This window comes from Lemur catta, chromosome 6, assembly GCF_020740605.2.
Source record: "Lemur catta isolate mLemCat1 chromosome 6, mLemCat1.pri, whole genome shotgun sequence".
Taxonomy (NCBI): domain Eukaryota; kingdom Metazoa; phylum Chordata; class Mammalia; order Primates; family Lemuridae; genus Lemur; species Lemur catta.
This window is the reverse complement of record NC_059133.1, coordinates 55,790,279-55,803,571: the sequence shown is the minus strand read 5'-3', so window position 1 is coordinate 55,803,571 and position 13,293 is coordinate 55,790,279. Positions and strand designations below refer to the sequence as shown.

Genomic DNA, 13,293 nt, shown 5'->3' with positions numbered 1-13,293 from the left:
CCTGAGCCTGATCCTCACACTCCTTAGGCCCTGGACACGTGGACAGGGCAGAGCTGGGCTGCGCGCGCCCAGCCACGTGGGCAGCTCTTAGTAGGGCAGTTATGGAGCAGAACTCAGGAAGGGTCAGGCTTCCAACGAATGGAGCTATTAGGCGGGCAGGACAGAAGCAGAACTTGTTTGTTTGTTCGTCAACTCCTTCATCCGCTGCTAAGAACAGGCTTCCTTTGGGTAATGGTTCGTGTCCCATGCCCTCTGAAATACTCCCACCATGGGCTGTTCACAAAGGGGATAACGCTTCTTGAGACAGATTCAGAATTAGGACAGACATGACTCACAGAAATCTGATGGAGGCAGCAAATCGACACTCTCCATTAACGTGAAAGTGCGAGGCTATGGCCCACGAGGCAGGACGCGGCCCCTGGTGCAGAGGGTCCCCTTACCAAGCTAGCTGGCCTTGCAATCAGCTACTTGCCCAAAGGGCTGGTTTCGTGCTCCCCTGGGGAATGGGTTATTGTTCACGGAGCAGCCCAGGTGCAGGAAAAGGAGCCTGGGGTTGAGACATCAACTCTCCCTTGTGCACCTTATAGATGCTCCACGGGCTCTTTTTCCCCTTCGCTAAACCCAGTCCCTCGGGCGTCTCCAGGGACAGACGCCCCTGCAGAATCTGAGTGAGAACGTGTCTAACCTTTTTTGACTGCAAGCCAGTGTCCTCCAAAGAGAGACCTGTTTGGGCTTATCCAGCCCGCTTCCCCACCTAGAGTCGAATTGATTGGCAAAACTGCTGAGAGCCATCAGGAAAAGGTACGGGAGAGGGGACCAGGGAGGGCTCGCGGGGGAGGGAGCAGGAGCGAGCCACGCGGCGCGGGCGGGGCCTCTACTCTCGGATTAGCCTGTGCGACGTGTTGGTAGACGTCTGGATGATCTGCACGCGCGACGACCCGCCGCTCCTGCCGCCGCCGCCGTACTTGCTGCGGCTCGCACCGTAGCTCCCGCCGCTGCTGCCCCCATAACCGCCTCCACTGCCCCCCCGGGAGCCCCCTCCTCCGTAAGCCCCCCCGCCGCCCCCGCCGCCGCTGCCGCCACCGCTGCCGCCTCCGTAACCTCCGGAGCCTCGGCCGCCTCCGCCGCCTCCTGCGCCGCTGACAGTCACCTGGCTGTTCTGCACAGCTGTCGGGGAGAGGGCAGCGCGGATGGGGTCAGAGGACTGGGCAGCAGCACCCACTTGCCCTCTCCCCGCACCTGCAGCCGCCTACATCCTTGACCGTGGGTAGCATCCGACTGGCAAGCTCTGTTACATTAGAAATTGCAGTATGTAGTGTTCTTCATACTACAAGATGTCAGGGGTCCTTTAAGCAACATATTTCATTGTTTATTGAATATACACCCTAAGGAGTTCTAACCACTGCTGATTATTAGGTACCATAAAAATTAAGATAAGCAGACCTGAAATCATAACAATTTATTTCAGTGAATTCTTCCAGGCTTCGTTGCACAGGACGGGAAGCTGAGATGCCAGGCTTTTAGCTCCCTGCTGGTCATCGGCAAGTGTCCCCACCCCTCTCTCTGCCCAGCACCAACCAGCCCCAGTCCCTGGACTCTGCTACTTACAGATGCTCACGTGGCTCTGCAGCTCTCCTGACATCCTGCAAAACCAAAGCGCAATCAATGTTAGCCAGACCCACAGGAGCTGAAGGAAAGCAGGAAGTGGCCTGAAGACATCGGGAGCAGAGGGAGCAGAGGGTCCGTGTGAAGGGAGAGCAGTCCCCACGCCTCAGGGAAACGTGTGCCCATGGGCAGAAATCAGGGAGCCAGTGAGGCCAGAGGGGATTTTTCATGAAGCCTTTTAGCGTTGGGGTGACACTTGTCTGGGATGGCTTGGGTTGGGGGTTGGGGACATTCTGCTTAGAGGCAGGAAAATGATAACAATGACCTCTCCCTACCTTACCAGCTCACACATCCTTTGCTACTAACTTGAATGTTTCTGCTCACCCAGGGCTACCGATCTTCCCAGAAAAGCTGGGATCATCTTCTCTCCAAAGAGCCCCACTGCTCCCTGGGTGCATCCTGAGCTGTGCCCCACAGACCCACCTGCACTCCTCGCCCTCCAGCAGCTGGCGGTAGGTGGCGATCTCCACGTCCAGGGACAGCTTGGCTCCCAGCATTGCCTGGTAGTCACGCAGCAGCCGGGCCAGCTCCTCCTTGGCCTGCTGCAGGGCGTCCTCCATGTCCTGCAGCTTCTGCTGCGCATCCTGGAGGGCCCGCTCTCCTCTCTCCTCTGCATCCGAAATGGCCGCGCGTATCTGGTCATTCTGCCCCAGAGAGAGTCACAGACCGTTTTGGGGTTGAGTTTTGGGAGCCCAGTCTGGCAGGACATTGTGGGAGGCAGGGTGTCTGGTCAGCCCTCTCTGAGCACCCATCCCACCTGCTTCTTCACGTTGCCAATCTCTGTCTGCAGCCTCTGGATGGTGCGGTTGAGCTCAGCAATCTCCATCTTACTGTTCTTCAGGTCGTCTCCATGTCTCCCTGCCGTGATCTGGAGTTCCTGGTACTAAGGGCCAAAGGCAGCATCATGGTCAGCACCTGCTGCCCACCATGAGCCCCTCTAGGAGGGAGCAGGTGAAGGTTCCCAGAATAATCCCACCTTTCCCTGTGGTCCCCCCAACATACACTCTCACACCTATACCAAACCTCCCTCACCTGAGCTGCACACAGCCCATACCAAGCCTTCCTCATTCCCACCAGTCTCTGGGCAGGCCCACCCCCCAGCCAGAGAAACCTGCTTCTTGATGCCCTCTTTACCTCTAAGCCTTCACACTGTCCTTACCCACTCTGGGACCCCCTCACTTTTTCCACCACACCATGTTCCTTCCTACCCTTTTCCAGGACGGTTTCCCTAGCAGTCAGGCAGGACCTCATGTCCTCATCTTCCTTTCTGTCTCTGTTTCTGTGTCTGCATCGCCCCATCAGTCAGAACTCTACCCACAGGACATGGTTCTGAAGGGCGTGGGGGGAGTGTTGACTCGGAACCTCTGCATCCTGACGTTTTCACTGTTGATGCCTGCCTCCCCTGTCTCACGCTGAAACCCATTCCCTCCCAGGACACCCGTCTGCAGGACAGTGGGACAGAGGTCAGCCAGCATTGGAGTTGGCCACAGGTCATCTACAAAGCAGATTATCAAGTGCTGCTTGTTCAGAATTTAGTGACTGAGCTGTCTTCAGCCTTGGTCCCTTCAACCAGAGTCTTCACTATCCAGAAAGGTTCAGGTCAATTTATGGTGAAGAAGTAACCAAAGATGTGCCCGAAGACTTAGCTACAAAGATATTTATCTAATAAGGGAGGGAATAATCTTACAGTGGAACACCATGCTGTTAAAAATTAGGTAGAATATTTAGTGTCACAGAAAGTCATTGTAAGTCATATGTAAAAAAGTTAAAAACCATATTTTAACAAATACCATTATGGGAAAAAAGAATAAAAAATATTCTAGTGGTTAGAAGCATGGTTTTGGAGGCAGACACCTGAGTTTAATTAAGTTCCAGCTCTGCCATTTACTAGCTACAAGACCTTAGGGAAATTAGGTAATCTCACGCTCTATTGTCTATAAAATAGCGATAATGAAATTCTTACCACATTGGTTGTTGTAAGTATTGAATGAAATAATATATATATGGCAGTTTGTGCAGTGCTAGGCATATGTGAATTCTCGATAAATGTTAGCTATGAAGAACTGATAGAAAAGATACTAACATACTAATAGTGATAGTGAGATATGGGTAATCTTTATCTGTAATTTCTGGAATTTTTATAACAAATGTGCTTTACTTTAGAAATAAAAGAAAGACAATCCCGGTTCCAGAAGGACCTGTTTGCTTTCCGGGGCACCAAGTCTCGGGGCAGCACCCACCTTGGTCTGGTACAGCGCCTCCGCCTCGTCCTTGCTCTTCTGCGCAATCAGCTCGTACTGGTTGCGCACCGCGTCGATGATGCTGTCCAGGTCCAGAAAGCGGTTATTGTCCATGGACAGGATGACGTTGGTGTCACTGATGTGGGTCTGCATCTGGGACAGCTCCTGCGAGGTGTGGGGCACAAGCTGACTCCTTCCACTCTCCCCTGGGGCCTCCATTTCCCTCTACTGCTCCCTCAAGGCTTTCTGGGGAAGCCAGAAGCCTGGGCCAAGTGGAAGTCTTGGAGAAAAAGTCCTCTGAATTGTTGTGTGCAGTGAGAGGTGATGGGGAGAGTCTTAACTGCCTCAGCCCAGGCTCAGCCTCCAGAGAGAAGGAAGGAGCCTGAACTCAGAGCCCGTGCAGACACCACCTCCCCACTGTGCCTCTCCTGCCCCTCCGCTCCTGCCTTGCCTGGCTGGTTGCCGTCTGGAGCTGGGCCCCTGACAGGCGTGCTTGCTTCTGGAAACCTCGTGAGCTCTCAGAGGCAGGAGAAAAGACTCCAGTTGTGGAGCCGCTCAGACTACTCAGATTCACTTTTGAGTCCTGGCTCTACCACTGACTAGCAGGGTAAACCAGCAAGTAATTTAATCTCTCAGTGCCTCAGTTTTCCCATCTGTAGAATGGAGATGTCCATGACATAAGTAAAGCTTCTAACACAGCATCTGGCCGAGGGCAGGTACCCCAAGTTAGACACGAGCCACAGAAGGCCCAGGTGGAGGAGTATGCTATCACTGACCCTTACAGTCTGTCTTCACTTCTTTTAAGATTCCACACTGTCATCTCCTGCAGAGTCCTCTGATAGCCCTATCAACTCCCCAGAATGACTGAAGGTTTCTGGTGGTTTTGCCCCCGTATGTCTTTGTGTTAACCTCATTCCCCAGACAGACTGGGAGCCACACAGCAGGGACGACCTCACCTTCCCCTACCTCGGCGTTCTCCCTGGCTCCCATCTCCACTGCCCACACCCGGGAATTCCGAGGACTGGAGCCTCTAGAGCAGCAGTCCCCAGCCTTTTTGGCACCAGGGACTGGTTTCAACGGTAGACACTTTTTCCACCGATGGGGGTGGGGAGGGGGGGGCAGCGAGCTCTCCAGCCCGGTCCCTGACAGGCCACGGACCAGTACGGGGGTTGGGGACTGCAGCTCTAGAGGGTGGCTGACTCCAGGCCCACAGAGTCGGGGTGACTGGGGAGATGACCTAGTGGGTAACGCTAGGTTTCAGACCTCCCCTCTCACAGCCCATACTCCTCGTGAGATATGAGAAAAGAAAGGGGTTTGGCATCAGGGCTGAACTCACCGTCGTATATAAATATTTCAGGAAGTTGATCTCCCCGGCCAGGGTGTCCATCCTGGACTGCAGGTCCACTTTGCTCATGTAAGCAGCATCCACGTCCTGGACAGCAAGCAAAAGCACTTTGACCTTATTGTCCAGCCACTGCCGGCCACCAGCTCACTAGGCAGCCTAGGCAAGTGGCAAAGCCTCTTTGGGTTTACTTCCTTGCCTGAGAACGTCATCACCTCACTCAAACAAGGGAGCAAGCCCTTGCTTTCCTGGCCAGCAGGAGGTGTGACACCAACCTCCACACCTCAGGCAGTCACACCCAGCACCCGAGGTCCTTCCCCAGGTCCTTTTGTGGGTCCCAAGGCCACACATAACTCACACTCAAAAAGCTGTCAGTTAGCTTAATTTCACTTCCAGGACCCTGGCGAGATGAGAACTGGAGGATTCCTAGAGAGTCGTATCAGTGCCAGTTTCAGACTTATCCCTTCAGCACAAGGGCCTGCATTTGGGCGACACACCCAGCAAGCCGGCCCCACAGGTCACTCTGCCCTTGTCACAGAGCATCCCACAGGGATCGCTCACTCCACTCAGCCTCCCAGCCCCGCAGCCTCCCTAGGAAACCCTCTTTCCCTCACCTTCTTCAGAACGACAAAGTCATTCTCACTGCTCGTCCTCTTGTTGATTTCGTCCTCGTACCTGTGGGGGAAGTAAGGAGCATGAACAGGCTGCAGGGGCTGACCCTGGCTCCCTGAGCTTTCTCCCCCAGCAGGAAGCTGGACTTCCCCAGGCCTTCCCTGTCCTGCACTTGGAGAGCCCCGCTCACGATGCCGACTGTCCACTGCAGAGCCTGGCGTGCGCGCATGAGAGCTAGAGCCAGCTCCCGGCTCCTTAGGCATCAGCAGGGACGACAGCCCAGCATGGAAAACTCAGCCACACAGAGTACCCATCTTTGTGTTGATCTTTTACCTTTGTAAATGTGTCACACTCAATCATTTTTTTCAACTGAGAACATAAAGTAACAACCACTTTTACTTTTTTTTTTTTGAGACAGAGTCTTGCTCTGTCACCCCAGCTACAGTGCAGTGGTGTCATCATAGCTCACGGCAACCTCAAACTCCTGGGCTTAGTGATCCTTCTGCCTCAGCCTCCCGAGTACCTGGGACTGCAGGTGCATGCCACCACACCTGGCTAATTTTTTTTCTATTTTTTGTAGAGACCAAGTCTCGCTCTTGCTCAGTCTGGTCTCGAACTCCTGACCTTGAGCAATCCCCCTGCCTCAGCCTTCCAGAATGCTAGGAATATAGGTGTGAGCCACTGAGCCCAGCCCTAAATTTTTTTGAAGAAAAAAATTTCACCTATAATTTTCCCCCCAGCACCTCCTATGTGGATTTCATTTTTGCTTGTCGACTCACAGACACTTGGCCCTCCACTGACGCATAGAGCAAGCACATCAAGGTGATGTTGCGACTGGCACCCTGCACCCCTTGTGGGGAAGGAGAAGGAGGGAGAGGCCGCCTGGTGACCTGCACCGCTCAGGAGCAACTAATCTGCAGCTCGACGGCTCCTGTCACTCGGCCATCAGTAGTAACAATAGCTAATGCTTATTGAGTGCTCAATACATGCAGGCACAGTACTGAGAACTTAGTAAGCATCATTTCATCCAAACCAGCAGTTCTCAGATTGTGGTCCCCAGTCCACCAGCATCAGCACCATTTGGAAACCTGTTACAACTGCAAACACTCTCACTCCATCCCAGACCTACTGAGTCAGAAACTCTGGGGGTGGGGCCCAGCAATCTGATTTCAGCAAGCTGAAGAGCGCTAAAGTTTGAGAACCATGGATCTACCCATCACAACAATCCAACAAGGAAGGTACTTGCTATCTCCACTCTACTCATGAAAACTAAAGACTTCAAAAGATGAATTTGCAGGCAGTCAGCAAGTGGCAGGGCCCACACCAGAACTCGGGCTTATTTGACTCCAACATCCATGAAGATCCTGCCCCTCCTCATGCAATATGATTGACAGCTAGCCACCAACACCGTCCTAGCAAGGCTGCCACACTCAACATGGCGCCCCCTGCAGTTGTGCAGTGCAGAGCCCGCATGGTCCCACCCTGTATGCATGAACACTGAAGCAGAATGTGTCACCCACATGGGCCACTTCCCTGCCATGCTTCTCCCCACTCTGCCCCTCCTGGAGCCTCACTTGTTCTTGTAGTCATCCACGACATCCTGCATGCTCCTGACCTCCGTGTGCTGGCGCATCTGCTCCGCGTTGAGAAAATCTACCTGCCTCTGCAGCTGGCTGATGTAATTCTCCAAGATGGGCTCCAGGTTGTTGGACCGAGTTGAGGTGTTCACCTGCTGCAGCAACTCCCATTTCGTTTGTAGCACCTGATTCTGTTGCTCCAGGAATCGCACCTAAGAGCAAAACACCCCAGTCCACCCCAGGCCGTGGGTCAGAGCAGCTCCCCCTTGAGTAGGGGGATAGCAGCCCCACAGCACACCCAGCCCTCAGGGAATCAGGATGGTACCTCCAAGGGTCAGAGAGCCTCCCTTTCTCTGGGACCAGGACACGCAGAATGCAGTGTGGTTTCTGATGGTTGCCCAATAGCTGTTAGGTCACCTTGCCTAAAATTGACACTGAGCTCACTCTGGTTTTGAAGGTAAACTGTCTCCAGCTGAGTGCTTTGTTTTCTTTGGCTACAAAACTCACACCATAGAGTTCTCACCCTCCACGCTCAGTGTATCCATGCCAACATGAGGAAATGGTGTTTCGGAGCATCCAAAACACTCACAAATCCAAGGCTCCTTTCTCTTTGCCGTCCAAATGTGTCGTGTGATAGAGGAGAGGAGGAAGTGAGAGAAAGGAAGGAATAATCTGGCTGAGAATAGCAAACCAATTCCTCGGCAAACCTGCTTGGGTGCCCCCACCCTGCAGCCGCCACCCCCTCTGCTGCCTGCCAGTATGTTTCTCAGGAAAGTAGCCTCATGTACATGCTTTTATAGCACAGAATTTTAAAAGTAAATGTTCTCATTTTTTTAAACGTATAATGTATTTGCAAGGCCCCAGAGTAAGGACTTTGGTTGTCAGGTGTTTGGGAGATACTCATGTTGCTATCATTAGTCCAGGAAATGGAGGGTGAACGTCACCCTGTATTTTCACTATCTCTTCCCCCTGAAACTCTGGATACAAATGTTAAAAACAGGGTCCAGACCAAGTGCACAGACTGTCCTTCACATGATAATGACCTACTTTCATCTTTCCTCTGCCCACTGTGCACCATGGAACCTCTGCTCCATGCCCTGACAGGGACAGCCGTGCTGCCTCTGTGCTTTGCTCAGGCACATGCTGTGCACACACACCCTCCTCCAATATCTGCCTCCCTCCTCCAGGAGCTGTGTCAAGGGGCAAGCCCACTGCCCTGTTTGGGTGGAACAGAACCTGAAGACACTTCCTACCATGTGGCACTAGAGAGGGCTCCCAGAACCCTCCTGTCCTCAAGACCCTGCCCACATGAGGGGCCAGCCCTTGTTACCTCCCTTGTTAACTCTAGACTGGAAGATGTTCAGGGAGAACTCTGTTTCCCAGGGCCCGTTTTTGCTGGCCTTATCAAAGCAAGACATTGAGCAACCAGCTCTCCTAGGCTTGTCAGCACAGCTTGGAACACCCCATGAGAAATTCCTGCCATATCTATTTTTACTCTGTGGTGGCACTCCCAGGGAGTGGAGAAATCAATTCAGCATTTATTCACAGCCCTGCGCTCAGTGGCAGTGGCGTTGTGGGGACCAAAGGAAAGCATCTTGTGGTCCCATGGGGAGTCCACATAAAAGAGTGTGGGAGCAGTTAGACAGCTCTGGGTGCTCCGAGTTCGGCCCGCATACCCCACCCACAGCATCTCAGGAGCTCAGTAAAGACACTGCGGTTCGCATCAGGCTGCCCCAACAGCACCGGCGGAGGCTGGCTCCAGGGAGTGACTTCACCACTGAACAGTCATTGAAAGCCACTGTGTTTTCCCCCAAGTTCCTCCTGGGCTGTGTCCCGCCAGCAAAATTCAGGGGAAGCTCAGCTAGCACAGACAGAATTTGGCATCATGCTGAGCTAACCTCACCCACTCTCTGCCTTGGTGCCCCTCCCTCTTGCACAGTGACCTCCTGGTGCCCCCAGCACCCCAGGGCTCCCCAACCCTTTGCCTGGCAAACTCCTCCTCACACTTTAGATCTCAGCTCAAGTGGCGTCCCACTGGGGCTCCCCCGTCCAGCCCCTCGTGCTTCGCCTGTGCAGCGGCTGTGGAGGTTTGCAGCCATTTGGTGGTGTTTGAGCCATGTCCCTCCCAGGCCGCACTGTGGCCCCCGTGAAGGCAGGCTCACATCTGCTTTCTTCTCCGGGGGACACAAGGGACACACAGACACACAGTGCCCAGCACAGAGAAGACAATAGGTGTCAGGGATCATGCAATGCAAAGGGCTTCAGAATTGCCTGCTAGTGTGGCCTGTCCCGGCCATACTCACTAGCCCTGGCACAGAGGGTTAAAGGTCAGCTGAGCCAGGCCAGGCCAGTGCCTTGGTGGGAAGAGCTGAACCCGCCTTTCCTTCCTAAGTTCCTGCTCTCTTGTCATTGTCTCTAAAAAAGCTTGTGTCTCCATTCCCACTCTCTGAGAGTCCAAGTCTGAGACCTGAAGGGCTGTCATTCAAAACATATTCACTGAGCAATTATTATGTGCCAGGTGCTATTCTGGGTGCTGGGGATAAACAAAATAGGCAAAATCTCTGCTTTCTGGGAGCCCTGTGCAGAGAGACAACTGTAAAAAAACGGTCATGTCAAATATGCAGCGCGTGGAATGGCTGTGGGTGGGGCATAGCGATGCTGGCCCCGTGGGTGCTGCTTTAAATAAGGTCAGGGAAGGCCTCACTGAAATGGTGGCATCTGAGCAGAGACGGGAAGAAGAGACGGAAGCTGGGCCTGTCTGGGGAAAGAGTTCCAAGCAGAGGCGATGGCGAGTGCAAAGGCCCTGAGACAGGCGGTGTAAGGTGCTGGAGGCTGGCGAGAGTACAGTAGTGTGCTGCCGAGCACAGGGAGAGGAGGCAGAGGGGCGCGGGTCACTGCAGACAGTGACAGCTGGCACCCTGGGAGCTACTTTCCAGCCTCCCTCTGCTCACTGGCCCCTGCAGTTTGCGCTGTTCCACCTAGTGAGGGCTATGTTGCTGGTTCTCACAGATGCAAGTTGGGGATTGGATTACATAGGACCCTATAGGATTTTCACTTTTATTCCAAATGAGACAAGAAGCCACGGGAAGATGTAAATATAGGAGTGACATGATATGCTTTTAAAGGATGGCTCTGCTGTGCTGTTGAAAATAGGCTGTCCAGGGTTCAGGGTGAAAGCAGGGAGACCAATTTGGAAACCAGGGCCGGAAGGCTTCATAATAGAAGCCTCTCCCTTCCAGCCAGCAGAGTCCACCCAGCCGAGGAGCTTCTCCTCGTGGTCATCCCAGGCCATGCCCTTAGGAGGACAGGGAGCCAAGGACTCTTGCACCGTGGCCTCTGCTCACTGCCTCGTGCCATAAAACTGGACAGATCCCGTGTTAACAGCAGGAACTATATTCAGGTGAGAGTCTCAGCAGCCTGTGGTCACTTCACTGACCCCCAGTCCTCTCTCCTCCCTGCTCCTGCCTTGGCCCAGCCTTGGCTTCCCAGTGGTGACCCCTCACTCCGGTCAACCCTCCCAGTGCTCCCTGTGCCTGAGCTGTGATGATATTCAGCCAATTCCCACCCAGGGTGGTCAGAAGTAGCCAAAGCACTGTGCTCTGGTGAGCTCCTTTTTGGCTGTCTCTGGGCCTCATCACTCTCACCCCTCCTCCCCCCACCCACACACTGCCCTGTCTGCAGCATTTGCCCAGACAGCAGGGACCAGCCCAGCAGCCCGGCCACGGTTATCCTGCAGTCAGACCACAGGTCAAGTTCTGGCATCAACACTGAACCTCCGCAGGGTCTGAGGGAAAGTCACCAAGTATGCAGGGGCCTGTGTGCTCCAAGGTGCTTCCCCACCACATCCCTGAAGACAAAGTACTTTCTGGGGAGCACCCTGTGGCCACTATGCCCCCACCTTGGGGTGAAAGAAATGCCAGAGGAAGGTCTTTATTGTGGCTGTTCCACTGGCCGCTGCCTGGTGATTTAGACCTGGTCTGGGGCTTGATCGGGACGCTGGGGAGAGGGGCTTCCATGTTTCCATCTGGCCCATTCTTGGCCTGGATGAGCCAAAAGGCGGAACACAGACGGAAGCCTGCCGTGTACGCCATTGGCTTTAGCCCCCAGAGAGGCCCACCCAGCAGGGCATTCACCTGGGCTGTGCCGTGGTGGCCCCGCCTGCTCCTCCGCCCCGCCTCTGCGTTTTTGTCTCCACCTCTCTCCTCTGCCCTCTGTTATACCATCTTCTCTGGAAATTTGAACCATTTGAAATTCCCTGAAGCTGTCACACTTCCATGCCTCCTGGTCCTTCTGTCTGAAAATCTTCTCTGCCCTGAGAGCCTGTTTGACTCTTCTTCCACCTTCAAAACTGACGTCAGAGCTGGGGCCCCCAGAGAAGCCCTCCCAGAACCCAGCAAGCAGAGCTCGTGGCACCCTCCTTTGAGCTACCACACCCCAGAAAGTACTACCCCTGTGAACACACGTCCCATACGCTGCTGTAATTCTCTCCCCTACAGGTATGGAGCTCCTTGACAGCGGGACCTATGTCCTGCCTCCCTCAGTAGCACCTGGCACAGTGTCTGGCATGTAGTGGATGTTTAGTGAGTATTTGTGGGCTGGATGGGTGGACAGATGGGTGGGTGGATAGTTGGGCAGATTGATGGGTGGGTGAGTGGATGGATGGTTGTGTGAGTGTGTGGGGTGGAGGTGGGTATATGGTTGGGTGAATGGGTGAGTATGGATGGGAGGGTGGATGGATGGGTGCATAGGTGCATGGTTCACGGGTGGATGGAAAGTAAATAATGGTGAATGGCAATGTGGGTACTATATCATGTCTCTGTTGAGTGTTTTCATACCCCTTATCTGCTTTCCTGCCAAAAAAACAAAAAGATAGAAATAAATCCCCCCAAGACGACAAATTAAAGCCTAAATGAGGTAAATTATTTCCTAAGGTCCCAGGACACACACCTCTGGAAGTGACTGTCACCACCAAACTGAAACAGCACAATGTAGTGAGAGGTGGCAGGGGCACAAGGGCCCTCTCAGTCATTTGGTCAGTAACCAAAGACTCTACCTGCCCCTAAGGTACTCACCTTGTCAATGAAGGAGGCAAACTTGTTGTTGAGAACCATGATCTGCTCTCGCTCCTGGGCCTTGATCCTCTGAATTTCAGGGTCCACCTCCAGGTGAAGTGGCTCTAGGAGGCTCTCATTGATGGTCACCTCTTGGATGCCTCCCAGAGGACAAGAAGGACCGAAGCCCCCAAGCCCAAAGTTGCTAGCCCCAAATCCAGCACCCCCAAAACTGCCTCCTCCATAGGCACCACCCCCAAAGCTGCCACCCCCAAAGCCTCTAGCCCCTCCAAATCCTCCTCCTGCCCCTCTACCCTGGTGGAAACCACTGGCACTTCTCCCCACTAGACTAACAGAGATGCTCCTACTGCCACCCAGATTGTAGAGGCTCCTAGAGCCAAACCCCCTTCCGTGGCTCCCATATCCACCACCGCCACACCTCCCTCGGGCCTGACATACGGACCCCACAACCCGACTCCCACCACCACAGCCTGCAGAGGAGCTAACACTACAAACCCGCCTGCTCCTTGAGCTAAATGCAGACCGAGAGCTGAATTGGCGGCTCATGGTTGCTGGAGCATCCAGAGAAGCAGACAGAAGAAAAGGCCCAGCTAGAAGGAGACAGAGACCAGGGCGGGAAGCAGCTCTGACTCTTTGGAAGAGACCTGGCTCAGTCCCTATATATACACACACTTGCTGGGCTGGGCACCTTCAGAACCCTGGGAGGGGAGTATTAATGTTTAGTTTGCCTGCCAGTAATATCTGTTTAAAACCTCACACCTAGGAGTTGCAGAAATTACATTGCA

At 53.8% G+C, this 13,293-nt stretch overlaps 1 protein-coding gene across 1 annotated transcript; it reads right to left on the bottom strand.

The window, feature by feature from the left end:
• Positions 1–874: 874 nt before the first annotated feature.
• Positions 875–13,077, bottom strand: LOC123639794 (keratin, type II cytoskeletal 1b-like). Its single transcript, XM_045553927.1, has 9 exons — positions 12,509–13,077; positions 7,434–7,648; positions 5,862–5,922; positions 5,242–5,337; positions 3,906–4,070; positions 2,423–2,548; positions 2,089–2,309; positions 1,609–1,643; positions 875–1,167 (listed from the first exon to the last, which is right to left on the bottom strand). The coding sequence occupies exons 1-9, from the start codon at positions 13,052–13,054 to the stop codon at positions 875–877; spliced, it is 1,758 nt and encodes a 585-aa protein (XP_045409883.1). The 5' UTR covers positions 13,055–13,077.
• Positions 13,078–13,293: the final 216 nt, after the last annotated feature.

Bases quoted from the DNA above. Each gene is read 5' to 3' on its own strand.
- LOC123639794 (XM_045553927.1), bottom strand. From the start codon at position 13,054: ATGAGCCGCCAATTCAGCTCTCGGTCTGCATTTAGCTCAAGGAGCAGG. The intron at 7,649-12,508 runs GTGAGTACCTTA...TTTTGCTCTTAG, and splicing joins TTGCCTCCTTCATTGACAAG to GTGCGATTCCTGGAGCAACA. The intron at 5,338-5,861 runs GTGAGGGAAAGA...CTTGCTGTCCAG, and splicing joins ACTTTGTCGTTCTGAAGAAG to GACGTGGATGCTGCTTACAT.